The sequence below is a fragment of the Tilletiopsis washingtonensis genome (assembly GCF_003144115.1).
Source record: "Tilletiopsis washingtonensis strain MCA 4186 unplaced genomic scaffold FA09scaffold_30, whole genome shotgun sequence".
NCBI classification, from domain to species: Eukaryota; Fungi; Basidiomycota; class Exobasidiomycetes; order Entylomatales; genus Tilletiopsis; species Tilletiopsis washingtonensis.
Genome location: NW_020312027.1, coordinates 25,558 through 38,534, shown reverse-complemented (window position 1 = coordinate 38,534; position 12,977 = coordinate 25,558). Strand labels below are relative to the sequence as shown.

Here is a 12,977-nt window from a genome sequence, read left to right as displayed (position 1 = left end):
CCTCTCTTCTTCAGATGTGTCAATCGCCCTTCCTCGACTGGGGCATGCCCGGCGTGGGCGATGCAGCGTACGCCTCGGAGGCGGCGAGCCTGTGTGAGGTGGGCAAGCCGCTGGCGAGGGGCATGCCGAGCTGTAGCTCGTAGGGTGCGGGGGGGGCTTGCCCCCGCTTGCGCCAGCTGTGGGCCGCCTCGTCTACGTGGAAGCTATGGCGCCGCGCGCGATGAGGAGTGCGGGCAGCGCAAGACAGCAGACAGCGAGAAGCAAACACAGGAAGCAGCGCAAAGTGGAGAAGGGCAACGGGGGGCAGAGTTGCATGGGGGATGGGGGGGCAAATGAGATGGTCCATCGAATGTGCCAAGATGGACGAAGGCAGGATGAGTGACGGGCGGCTCTCCATCTGCTCGCACCTCCTCACCCCACCCTCCGGCCCCTGCTCCCCTCGTCTTTCCCCCCGGCGAGCAGCGCCGCGGGGTGAGGGCGGCGCGCAACGGCGGAACAACGCAAACGACGGAGCCCCCGCCGTGCCGTGCCTCTTCTGCCCCGTCCGGTGCGGAGGCCTGCTGATGCAGGGGCGCGTCCTGCTCTTTAGAAGCACACATGGACGAGAGCTCATCCTCACGTCACTGCCGCCACGTCCTTTGCCGGCCTTAAACCTCTCTGCTTTTCACTCGTGCTATTCGTGGCCCACTCACTCACCAGAGAGCCACGCAGCGAGCATGCACATTACACATGTCTCCCCACGCCGCCTGCAGGGCCGTCGTCCACTTCGTACCTCTCCTCCAGGCCCAGCTGCTCGCGCGACACCAGCGTGCGGCGCTTGGCCTTCTCCTCGCGCTCGCGCTCCGCCGCCTCCTCGGCCTCGCGCGCCGCCTGCGCCTGCGCGTCGCGCGTGAAGTAGTCGGCGGCAAAGATCGACGTGACGGCAATGGCGGCCAGGCCGAATGCCAGACCTGTGCGCGAACAGCCGGGCGAGTGGGGGAGGGGGGGGGAGATCAAGCGTCAGCCCGCGCCGAAGCCCTTTGCATGGTACCACATGTCCGGCGCCCGCCAGATCCGCCGCCCAGAAGGAGAGAGGGCCAAAAAAGAGCGAGACGTACCAAGTGCTCTGCGCGTGGCGCCCCAGCGAATCGACTCTTCAATCTCGACGCGCAAGTCGCCGAGCGAGATGGTGAAGCGGTTCTGCAGATCTGCGACGGTGCGCGCGGTGAGTTCGTCGGTGTGGGGCGAGAGACGAGCGAGATGAGGACGAGGAGGGGCGCAGGCGAGGAGGATGAAGAGCGGCGGCCCGCGGAGAGACGGCGTCGATGAGTGCCAGGCGCGACCGCAGAGAAAGAGAAAAGAGAGAAGCGAGGAGGGGGGGAAAAGCAAGGAGAGACAACGTCAGCTGCACCGAAGGAGACGCTGGGCATGCTCAAGCAATGGGCCGCGGCGTGCGCATGCGGCGCTTCAAAGAGACAGGCAACGAGGACTTGGTCCGCTCGAGAGGCGAGCGAGAGAGAGAGAGAGCGAGGCTGTGCTGCGAGCCCGACAACAATCGGAGCCGGCCTCTTTCCCCTCCTCCTCCTCCTCTGCCCGCCGCCTCTCGACGCAAAAGGGGCGACGCAGAGAGGGCACGCGCAACTCACCCTGAATCTCCTGCTCCAGCGAATTGGTATCCTGTTGACTCTCACTCTTGCGGTTGTTCATCTCCACCGTGAGGTCAGCTTTCAGCGATTTCGCTACTTGTGCCCTCGCCTATGAGGCACGGCTGCGCATCAGAGGCAGAAGAACGCGCGTCGTGTGCTCCCCCTCGCCGTTGCGCTCTTCTCCCCGCCTTGGCGCCGCAGCTGATGGCTTTCGCGCCCCACTCTTGCGCGCCGCTGCCTCGCTGACATCTTACAAGCGCGAACGAAGGAAAAAAGGCGAACGCAACTCACTCATGCTTCAGGCCTCCCAGCTCCTCGCCCATGCGCTGCCCCAGGCCATCCACCTCGCGCTGCAGCAGCGTCGTGATGCTGCGCAGCGCCGCGGCATCGTGCCGAGCGCGCACTTGCAGCTCCGTGCGCAACTCCGAGAGCGCCGCGGAGAAGAGGTAGGCCTCCTACGGAGAGGAGGAAAGAGGGGGGGGGGGGGCGGTCAGCGTTCCGACGTCGACACAACTCGCAACGAGGCAGCAAAGCAAGTAAGTCAAGCAGACGCACATTGTCGACCGTAATCCTGCCCAGATTCTTCTCGCGCACTTCTCGTTCTGCGCGCAGTAGAAGCGCACGCGTCAGGAGCATGATGGCTTCGGCTGGGTCGTGCGGGCGATGCGTGGTTTCGTGCGACGCCGAGGCGGAGGGCGCAGAGTCGGGCGATTGCCTCGCGGCGTCCGCATCAGGTGTAGCGGCGGCGGCGGCGGCGGCGTCGGCGGAGGAGGAGGAGGGCGAGGAGTGGGAGGACTGCTTCCGCCCCTGCCTCGCCTCCCTCAAATCCCATCCGCCTCGCATCAACGAATCAACAAACGCGTGCGTGTCGAAGGGATAGAGCGTGGTGCGTTCTGCGTCCGGGGGCGAATCGAGTGGGTCGGACGCGACGCGAGAGAGCGCTGAGGAGGGTGCGTCGGGGGAGGAGGAGGACGACGAGGAGGAGTTGGGCGGAGGAGAGGGAGAGGAAGAAGCAGAGGGAGGCGACGAGGAAGAGAAGGCATTTGAGTTCGGAGTCGAGCTCGAGCCGCTGGCAGCGCCTGCGGCAGCAGCCGTATCTGGTGCGCTACGCGACGACGACGGCGACGAAGAAGCCTGCGCTGCGCCCTCTGCCGCCATCGTTGCCGTCGCCATCGCAGCGCCCACGCCAGCGCCGGCGTCGAGGACTCGGCGCGTGCCTGCGCTGCCCGAGGCAGGCTGCAGCAGCGGCGCCTTTTCCTCGCCTCGGTGCGCGGCCGCCGCGCCCGCCGCTGCGTCTTGTCCAGCTGCACTCTGCGGCGCCGACGAGGCGGGCGCGCTCTGCGCCTGCGCCGGAGCCTGTGATGGCGACGCGCTCGGCGTCGCCGCAGCAGAGGCGGCGCCGCTGCCCGGTGCAGGCTTCAGCATCTCTCTGACACCCTGCGTGCCTGTCGCTCCTGCCGCGCCGCCAGCCGCGCCTAGCGCCGCAGCGGAAGCACCGGCGCTGAGCGCGTGCGCCAGCGGCGTGGCAGGATGCTTGTCGAGACGGTCCTGCGCCTGGCGCATGCGCTGCTTGAGGAGCGAGTCCGTCGAGGTGCTGCTGCTGCTGCTGCTGCTGCTGCTGCTGCTGCTGCTGCTCGCGCTCGGCGCGACGGCGCCGGAGGAGGATACGGCTGCCGGGCCCGCCGTCGGCGTCGTCGCCGCTGCCGCCGCCGCGTGGCCGGCCGCCTCGCTGCTCTCCTTTGCCGGCGTCTGCGCCGCTGCACTCGGCGCCCCTGCCGCCGCCGGCGCCTGCACGCGGCGCGAGTCCTTGATGCGCACCGGCGCCGGCGCGGCAGCGGGCGCTGGCGCGGACGAGGCAGCGGAGTGCGCCTGCGATGGCGATGCACTGCTGCCGCTGCTGCTGGGCGGCGGCGGCGCAGTGCTGCGCGAGGCCGCGCCGCGGCGGCTGCTGCTGCCTGTGCCGGGCGCCGCCGCGGCGCTCGAGGCGGCACGCGCGGCTGCGGCGTGGCGCGGCGCGCGTGCGAGGCGCAGCAGGTGGCGCTGCATCGCTTGCCTGCGGTGTGTGCGGTGAGGAGGTGGTGGTGCGGCGCCAAGCCTGCGCCTCGCCGTCGTCGTCGTCGGCGCGGCGGCGTGCTGTGCCATGCTCCCCCGCCGCCGCCGCGCGCCGTGCACCGTCACGTGCGGCCGGCCCCTGCTCCCACGCCCCCCGCGTCGTTCCCACGCCTGTCGCCTCGGCGCCTTTCTGGCACCGCGCAGCAGAAAAGGCTCCGAGCCGCCTCTCTCTCTCGCTGGCTCGCCTCACTCGCCTCCATTCCCTCCTCACTCCATCAAGCCATCAACAATCATGCGTGTCTCGTCCGCAACGTACGCCTGTCCCGCCTGCATCCGCGGCCATCGTGCTTCCTCCTGTGCGCATACGTCGCACGCAGACTTTGGGCGTGTCCGACCTAGGGGCAGGCCGAGGTCGGCGTGTGAGAGGTGCAGGCGCAGGCGGGAGATGGGCGGCGCACATGCGAGGTGTCGCTGCAGCGATGCGGTGGCGCGTATGCACGTCAAGCATCTGCTCAATCCGGCGCCATCGCCGCATCGAGAGAGGACGCAGAGGCAAGCGTGGCAGCGTGAGTGGCCGCAGCGAACGCCGGCGCAGCGCAGGTAGAACCCCCACGCTCACGCCTGGCGTGCTCCAGCGGCAAGCGCCGCCTCGCCGACCTCATCAGGCCCGCCAAGCCCCTCGAATGCGCGCAGCTGGCCGAGCTCACCCACGCCACCAGCTCAGCCGCAGTGATGTCGGCTGGACTCTCTGTTCGCGTGAGTGACGCTTCTACGCCGCTGTCTTTCGCTCTTTCTCCCTCGTACCCAGCGGCGCACACTCCAAAGACCGCGTGGCAGCGTGGCTCAGAAGTTGTACAGGCGAAGCAAGCGCAGCAAAGGCGTGCCGCTGCCCTGTCTCTCGCCGCGGTTGCGTCGTGCGCAGAAGGCAGTACGACTCGTTGGCTGCTGTCTGCTTTGGACCGCTCGCACCGCGGCCGCACCCCAACGGTCCACTAGGCTGATGCTTCTCTTTTACCCTCCTTCTCTTGCGCCTCGCTTGCAGTGAGCGTCGCAGGTCCGGACGGTTGGCTCTGCCTGGTTCGCCCGTCCACTCTGCGCCTCTCGCCGTCGTGCGCAGCGTATAGCAGGCGCCAACTGTCTTCGTCACCTGCTTGGCCGCCCCCCTCGACGGCGCCGCAACTCATGTTTCCTCTGCCCGTTCGTCCGCCCTCTCCTTCCTTCCCCATCCTCCCCCTCCCCCTTCCTTCGTCTCATCTATACCATCCTTGCACACGTCACCTCTCGAACGTCACTTGATCATCTCATTGCCTCTCGAGCATCTGTCGTGACTCGCGCGACTGGACGTCGAGGAGCCGAAGACTCGCAACGGCCTCGCATCGAACTAGGTCCACTGAACCTTCCACCACTTGTTCAGATCCGCATCGACGCCCTTGATGGTGAGCACTTGCTTGCCCTCATCGAACTCCACCTCCAGCTTGCGATCGCCGGCGTAGACGTCTCTCGGCTCCCTCTTGACACCCAGCAAAGTGATCCTGTCCAGCTTCTGCTCGATGTTGTACTCTCCCTGCACCGAGCCGAGCAGCAAGTTGTTCTGCACCACGAAGCGTAGCTCCTTGTTCGGCGTCGGGATCCTCGAGATGCCATCGTCGACATATGCTTCTCCGCTCGCTTCGCCGTGATCATCCAGGTTGACGAGCAGGCGGAACGGCCCTTGCGCACTTTCGTACGTCGTGTACCGAGGCTCGGCGTGCGTGAGAATGATGCGAGAGGGACGAAGATGCACGTTGATGGCGCCGAGTGGCGCCGGCACGGTGATATTGCGGTCGAAGGTCGTGACGCGGGAGAAGTCGAAGATGTTGACCCAAGCGCCTCCAGCAGAGGGGAAGAATGCCTGCACCGAGTCCACGTCCGGCTGCGCGTTCACACCGACGTCAGCATGGCGCCTCAAAGCGGAAGAGGAGAGCGGGGAGACATACCTCGAGCACGGAAGACACGAGGAGATTGCCGAACATGTACTGTGTGTCCGTGCCTCGTAGCGTGTCGAAAGATGACGGGAAGTCGAACCAGAGGGAACGAACGGCTGGATGTCCGCGCTGAGAAGCGCGGACCATGGTCGTGTAGAGCTCTGGCATCACCTACACGTGGCGGAAGGCGGGAGGAAGAGGCGCGTGTCAGCCGCAAAGAGCGATCGAGGCGGGGCAAGGAAGAAGGTGGGCACTCACTTCGAGACGCTTGTAGAACGCAATGCGCGAAGCGCGAGCCACGCTTTCCCACACATACGGCTCCTGGGGGCGGTACGCTATGTTTTCGTGGTTTCTCGCAACTGAGGCGAGCGAGAGAGAAGGAGAGCGGGAGAGAGGGGCGGCTGATCGTCAGTCAGGTCCTCACTGTGCCGCGCGCGCACGCAAGAGGCAAGGGCGCATAGCACCTCGACTCACAAGGCGTGAAGGCGGCGAGCTGCATCCATCGGTTGCAGAGCTCCTCAGTTGTGTCCCCGGCATGACCGCAGGCATCTGAGCCAACGAGATCTACGCGTGGGTCGGTAGGGCGAGGGCAGGAGAGGAGAGATTCGTCAGTCTCTTCGATGTGCGCAGCCTGAGGATCAAAAGCGACGCACGAATGCCAAAGAGCTGGTACTGCAACATGCCTTGAATCGACTTTGCGAGATATTGCCACGTCGAGAAGTTGTCGCCTAGCCAGCTGGTTGTGTGCGCATTGAGGGCGGGGCGTAAAGCCAACGCGACGAAGACGACAAGGCAAGAAGCCAATAAGGAAGGGCTAGGCGGCTCATACTCACTGGAACGCCCATCGTCCGGCGCCGGGCGCATTGGAGCGCGTCAGGATGAAGGGTCGTTCATTGGGCTTGAGCTTCAGCAGGGCGTTGTGCGTGTGCATCACGCTCAGCGTGCCATCGATGTTCTTGGCTGGAGAGGGTGGGAGCATAGCGTCAGGCACCCGGTCGACGCGAAGGGAGAGGAGGGGGGGAAAGAGAGGCTCACTGTCGTAGTATGGCCCCGCACTGTTGACGGCGTCCATTGCAATCGTGCGCTTGTTGAGATTGTCCTCGAGCGGGCCGCGGAAGTCGCTGGCATGATGAAGGTCAGCGATGCGAGGCGAGTGGCGAAGGTATGCGGGAAGCAAAAGGTAGAGGACTCACTCGCCGTTGTGAATCGCATAGGGTGCTGGCGGCGAGGCGAGCATGAAGTGACATGCAATTAGCGGCAGGCTCTCTGCGCTCTGCGTAGCATCATAGTCCCACTCACGGTCCCAAAGGAAGCGTGTCTTCGCATCTGTGTACTCGTGCTTCGCCGGCTCGTACGTCCGGTCCACCATGCGGAAGCTCGACATTTCATTCATGTCGCTCCAGATGCCAGTGAAGTCAAAGAGCTGCGACATGTTGTGCATGGCCTCCTCCCACCACTGGGGCGTGTTCGGCGCGAAGTTGTCAATGTACCACGTGAGACCGGGCCACACTTCGCCTGTGAACGGTCAGCGGCGAGGAGAAGTGAGCGACGTCGGCGCAGCGAAGCAGGCCACTGGCGCTGCAAGTCTCGCAGCGACTCACCGAGGTAGAGCTTGCCTTCTGCGTCCTTCATGAAGACGTCGAGCTCCTGCCGCGCGTGCCGGGCACGTAGACATCGTTCTCATCCACGGGTGCCGCCGGCACGCCGCCGTCGACGATGGGGACGAAGCTCTGATGATTCTCTCTCAGCTCTTTCGTGTACGCCCTCATCTCCTCTGCCGGCCACATCTGCGCGTTGGGGATGAAGTTGCGCGCGCCTTGAAGCCAATCAATGTCCGCCCACGCCGCTTCGAGCGGAATGTCGGCCTCGCGCATGCGCTGCACCGAGAGACGCGAGTCGTTGATGTTGCGATAGCCCCAGCGCAAGAGATGCAGGCCGAGTGCCCAGCGAGGCACCATGGTGCTTGGCCCGATGTAGGCGTTGTACTGCGCCACAGCACTCGTCGGTGAGTTGAAAAACTTTGCCTTGGCGATGCTCGAATCGTCGTCTGCAGAGCGCGACGCCGTCATCGTCGAGTTGTGAGACGCGTCGACACTGCTGCCGCTGAAGAAGCGAAAGTCGAGCGTGCCGCCAATGGCGCGATACTGAATGAGTCCCTTGCGACGGACAATGTCAAGGCCAGACGTGCTTTGGAACGCAGCGGTGTGGGATGAGAGAGAGCCGTCTTTGAGCTGTCGAGTCTCCATGTAGATGGGTTGATAGCCTGGCTTTCGCGTCAGTGGCTGCGGCAACACGGGCAAAGCGCAGTCAAGACGCAGACTGACCATACATGTTCGACTCGCTTCGAGAGGGCGCGGACGGTCAGTGGATTTGCAGCACGCCAGGCCAGCTGACGCTCTGCTCACAGAGGATCAGGATCATCGAGCGTGAAGAACGTCTGCAGCGTCTCTTCTGTCAGACGCCACGAGGCGTCTCCCACGCCGCCGCCCGAGATGCGCTCGCCGAGGCCGTAGATGTTGGCATCGTGCGGCAGGGCCGACGAGAGCTGCAGATATTGATTCTCGAAGACTAGAAAGCCATGAGCGCGATGTCTTCGAGGCAAGCAGCTGCGAGACAAGCATACTCACCCATGGCGTTGGAGAGGATGGCAGTCGTGTTGCGCTCCGTGTCGGCGTACTTGCCCAGCCCCTCCTTGTACAGCGGCATCTTCTTGCCGCGCGTATCAAAGATGGGTGCTGCCTCGCTTGCGTCCTTGCGCGTGATCCACCACTCAAAGACGCCCTTGTCGCTGTAGTGGAACTCGAGGTGGCTCTGTTCTGCCGTCACGCCCTGCACCTCCTTCGGATCCGAGCTGGCGCGCGTGAAGATGAGATCGAGCGGCTGCTGGTACTGCAGCTTGGCCGTGTCGAAGATGTGCACATGCAGCCTCTCGGGCGCTTCGTACACGACGGCCAGCGTGAGGTCGACAATGTCGACGCCTGTGCCCCTCGTCAGCTGCTGCAGAGAGATGCAGATAAAGAGGAGCACGCACCGTACGCATGACACGGCGGCCCAGCGAGCGTCAGAGGCAGCGTGAAGCCGCTCGCTGCCTCTGTGCGCGGCCCAGCGACGCGATAGCCTGGACAGTGCGTCGTGTCGAAGCTGGGGCGGATGAGCTTGTCGTCGTCGACGTAGCTGCCAGCATCGGCCGCGCCTTCGACGTAGACGCCGGCCGAGGCGTCAGGAGAGAGGTAGAGCGGCGACGGCGCAGAGAAGGCGAGCTGCTGCGGCAGGGCGGCGGCGAGGGCGCCGAGCGCGAGAAGCAGCAGCGGCACGCGCATGGCATGCGGCGCGGATGGGGATGGCGGTGCGGAGGCAGGGTGCAGACGAGTCGAGTGCGGGGTGTGGCTCATGCTGCATACGCCCGCCTGGCCTCGCGCATCGCCAAGCAGAGCAGGCGGCCGGAGGAGGAGCGGCGCGTGCGAGTGGAGTGCGAGAGGTGCGTGTGGCCCGTGCACCCTTGCAGGCCGACATCTCCGGCACACGATGCAGGCGCAGGCCGAGTGTGCCGCTGCGATCCGGGGAAGAGAGCGCGGGGAAGAGGAGCAGGCGCCGTGCCGCCGTCGTCGTGAGCGTGTGAGGGTTTCTTGGCTTGCTTCATCACTCCCACAACGTCAGTGCAGCGCCGCGAGGCGCAGCCGCGACATACATCATATCCGCCATCACGGCCAGCGCCATGCGAGGGCGACGGGCCGTAGTGCATCGCCGTGCCGCCGAGGAGCGAAGCACGCACGGCAGGTTTGAGGCAATGCGGGGCAAGGCGAGCTCGCCAAGGCAGGTCTCACTGCCGTCGCGCAGAGCATAACAACCTGGCTGTGAGGAGCATGCCGAACGTGCCGAGAGCCGGAGTGCACTGCAGAGACGTCGTAGGCTGGGCTGATGAGGCCGAGCGGCGATCGCCTCAGATGTGGCGGCACGGCGGCACCTCCGTGGGTGTTCATCACCCGGCAGCAGCTGACCCTGCGCGATGCTGCTCTGTGGTCGCGTCGTCTGGCGGCGCGAGTCTGCCGCCGCAGCGCAGCGGGGGCAGCGGCAGCGCAGCTCGGCTGCCACCGCCTGCTGCTCCACCGCAAGTCAGAGGGCCCTTTGCGTGATGTCGATCCCGCTCATTTCACTGAGTCGGCCGTGTTCGATGAATCGCTGCGGGGGAAAGTGAAAGGACAGCATCTTCAGGGGAGGGGCGATCTGCTGGGGCCGTGGTCTTCTGTCTCATCGACGACCACTCTCCATTTGCCCAGTGCTCTGCTCGAGCCCTTCGCCGCCGTCAGTGCTCTCAAACAATGCCTCATCTGGTTCCGAGACTCATCAGCGCAATGCTCGATGAACCCGAGAGTGCGTCTCATCAGACGGCGGCCCGAATTTGAGTGCCGCCGGGAGTGCTCTAGCGTCCACCTCGCTCCACCCAATCCATCTCGGGCAGATGCGAGCAGTTGCCGTCGGTCTCTGGGCTCCGGGTCGCTCCGTGGCGACGTCAAGGGCACTACTGCGTAACGGAGGCGTGCGAAGGCGGCGGAGCGGGGACTGGGACGGCTATCTAGCGTGTCTCAAGGGCAGAGAGTTCTCACGTCGAAGCGTCCGCTGCTCCACCTCCTCTCGCGGCATGCAGCGGCGGCACGTGCCTCCGAGCGCACCGCTTATCTTGAGGCAGAACGCATCAAAAGACAGGGGACTGCAATGCCTTGCTCAGCTCCAGCTCAGAGCTCGCGGCTCGTCTTGGGGAGGAGCAGTGGCTGCAAAGCCTCCGACCTCTGCCGTTGGGCGAGGCGGGGCTGACCCTTAGTCAGGTCGTCAAAGCGGGTGCGGCACAGGCCCGAGGCCGTGATTGAGCAGGATTGCCTGCTCTGCGTTCGCTGTGCCGTGGGCCCCGGCGGCGTGGGCCCCGGTCCGGCCATCGCAACCCACGTCTTGAAGGCAGCTGCGCCCGCCATCAAAAAGATAAAGGCAACAAACAGTCTGCCCACCTGAGTGCTAGCGACAGCAACAGCGTGCGACTCAGAAAGCAGCATATGCCGGCAAACGTTGCTGACCTCACTTGTCCATCGCCGCGCTGCCACGTTGCGCTGGCAGCGTTGAGTCTGCAACAGATTGTGCCTGCAATTTATTGCGAGGAGATCGGAAGTGCCCACGCAACAAAGCAGCGCTGCCTTGGAAGAAAGTCATGAGATTGCGGCACGGCCGTGTCAGCGAGGCCTTTTGTGCAGGACCAGCAGCGTGTCACGACGGCGAGCCGTGCGGGCGAGGGCGCAAGGTATCAAGAGAGAGAGAAGGGGTCGTGTGGCACCGAGAGGTGGTCGCCGTACTCAGGCGCTGATGTCGATGTTGATCTGTGCGTGACCAGTCAGCAAGCCTGTCTACCGCAGCATGTAGCTGAAGTATGTGACTGACCGCCTTGGTCACGACGTAGTCCTCGATGCCCATCAAGCTGCCCTCCTTTCCCCAGCCCGACTCGCCCACGCCACCAAAGGGCGACTCGCTGGCGCTGAGCATGCCCGTGTTGATGCCGACCTGAGGCGCGCTGTCAGCCAGGCGCAGGCCAAAGAAGGAGGCGGACTCACCATGCCGGCGTGGATGGACTCGGCGACACGCAGCGCACGGCCAATGTCCTGCGTGTAGAGGTAGGCACCCAGACCGACACGCGTGTCGTTGGCCAGCTAGGCGAAGAGTCAGCCTTGCACCTGCAGCGTTTCACGCCCAGGACTCACCTTCTCCACCTCCTCCTCCTTCTCAAACACCTTGATCGCCGCGAGCGGCCCAAACGTCTCTTCCTCCCACACCTTCATGTTCTCCGTGAGGCCCACGACGATCGTGGGCGGGTAGAAGTTGCCCTTGGCAAAACGCTCCGGCGTGAGGGGCGAGGCGGGGTGCTGCCAGTACTGCGTCGCGCCCTTGGAGAGTGCGTCTTGCGTGTGCTCATCGACCTTCTTCAGCGCGGCTTGAGAAATCAGAGGGCCGATGGCCGAGTTGTGGTCCAGCCCGCCTGCGGGGGTTCAGCAATGTACGCCACGCAGACACCGCACGACTCACCACCGACGGCCATGCCCTCCATGCGCGTCTTGAGCTCCTTCAGGAACGCGTCGAGGATGCCCTTCTGCACCAGCAGGCGATTCGCGGCGACGCAGGTTTGTCCGCCGTTCCGCAGCTTCGACACGATGACGCCGTCGACGGCCTTCTTGACGTTCGCGTCGTCAAAGACAATCACAGGTGCATTGCCGCCGAGCTCGAGGCTGAGCTTCTTGAGCGTGTCGGCCGTGAGCTTGACGAGCAGCTTGCCGACGCGCGTACTGCCGGTGAACGAGACCTTCCTGACGCGGGGGTCCGTGCAGAGTGTCTCGCCGATGAGCGCCGTGTTCTCGAGCGCAGTGATGACGTTGACGACGCCCTTCGGCACGCCCGCACGCTTAGCCAGCACGCCAAAGACGGCCGTGGCGTACGGCGTCTCGCCGGCTGGCTTGACAACGACAGTACAGCCGGCTGCAATGGCAGCGGCGACCTTGCGGGCGGCCATTGCCTGCATACCACAGATGAGCCTCTGCTGGCTGCCTACAGCGAGTCGCCACTCACGAGCGGCAGGTTCCAGGGCGCCAGCGCAGCGACTACGCCGATGGGCTGCTTGATGGTCATGATGCGGCTCGCCGGGTTGGCTGCGGGGATGGTGGCGCCGTACGCGCGCTCTGCCTCGCCGCTGAACCACTCGAGAAAGGAGGCAGAGTAGGTGACTTCAGCAAGCGCCTCCTTCCCTGCGCCCATGCGTCAGCCCACGCTCCTCGCCGCTCGGCCATGTGACGCACAGGGCTTGCCATTTTCGGCGACGATCAGCCTAGCGATATCTTCCTGGTTCTCCAGCAGCAAGTCGTTGAGCTGGCGCAGCAATCTGGCGCGGCTGCGTGCCGTCGTCTTTTTGAAGTTTGCGAATGCCGCGTGGGCCGCCCCGACGGCCTTCTCTGCGTCCTCCTTGCCGCCCTCGACGGCCGTGCAGAGCAGCTCGCCGGTGCTGGGGTCTGCAGCACGCTCAGCGCGTTGGTGAGCTGCTAGGAGCCTCTATGACTCACCGTGCACCTCGAACGTCTTGCCCTCGGTGCCGTCGAGCCACTCGTCGTTGATGAAGAGCTTGTTCTGCAGCAGCGCCGCATCGCGCAGGCCGATGGACGCGGCAAAGTCCTGCGCGAGTGTGTTGGCAGGTGTCACCGCGCGATGCCGAGCATGCCTACCTTGAGCGAGGGTGCCATGGTGTTGTGCGAGGAGGTGAGAGAGATGGAAGAGCGGAGCAGCGAGGCGTGCGCCAAGCACGGCAGAAGCA

At 65.1% G+C, this 12,977-nt stretch overlaps 3 protein-coding genes across 3 annotated transcripts; all 3 read right to left on the bottom strand.

Moving 5' to 3' along the window:
* Window positions 1-769: 769 nt before the first annotated feature.
* FA09DRAFT_354667 (hypothetical protein) lies at window positions 770-2,261 on the bottom strand (the record flags this gene model as incomplete). The annotated part of the gene is made up of 4 exons (XM_025744843.1): window positions 770-1,187; window positions 1,626-1,729; window positions 1,917-2,080; window positions 2,181-2,261. 4 exons carry the CDS (start codon window positions 2,259-2,261, stop codon window positions 1,000-1,002), a joined length of 537 nt encoding a protein of 178 aa, XP_025594780.1. The 3' UTR covers window positions 770-999.
* A 2,698-nt stretch (window positions 2,262-4,959) lies between these two features.
* Window positions 4,960-9,064, bottom strand: FA09DRAFT_363649 (hypothetical protein). Its single transcript, XM_025745612.1, has 14 exons — window positions 8,673-9,064; window positions 8,269-8,619; window positions 8,047-8,209; window positions 7,966-7,982; window positions 7,345-7,904; window positions 7,243-7,288; window positions 6,835-7,156; window positions 6,677-6,762; window positions 6,475-6,601; window positions 6,295-6,377; window positions 6,116-6,205; window positions 5,900-6,042; window positions 5,654-5,812; window positions 4,960-5,589 (listed from the first exon to the last, which is right to left on the bottom strand). The coding sequence occupies exons 1-14, from the start codon at window positions 9,031-9,033 to the stop codon at window positions 5,059-5,061; spliced, it is 3,039 nt and encodes a 1,012-aa protein (XP_025594779.1). The 5' UTR covers window positions 9,034-9,064; the 3' UTR covers window positions 4,960-5,058.
* A 1,702-nt stretch (window positions 9,065-10,766) lies between these two features.
* Window positions 10,767-12,937, bottom strand: FA09DRAFT_332901 (putative succinate-semialdehyde dehydrogenase). The gene is made up of 9 exons (XM_025743644.1): window positions 12,889-12,937; window positions 12,742-12,838; window positions 12,469-12,694; window positions 12,242-12,417; window positions 11,705-12,188; window positions 11,383-11,657; window positions 11,236-11,331; window positions 11,066-11,185; window positions 10,767-11,004 (listed from the first exon to the last, which is right to left on the bottom strand). The coding sequence occupies exons 2-9, from the start codon at window positions 12,808-12,810 to the stop codon at window positions 10,981-10,983; spliced, it is 1,470 nt and encodes a 489-aa protein (XP_025594778.1). The 5' UTR covers window positions 12,811-12,838; window positions 12,889-12,937; the 3' UTR covers window positions 10,767-10,980.
* Window positions 12,938-12,977: the final 40 nt, after the last annotated feature.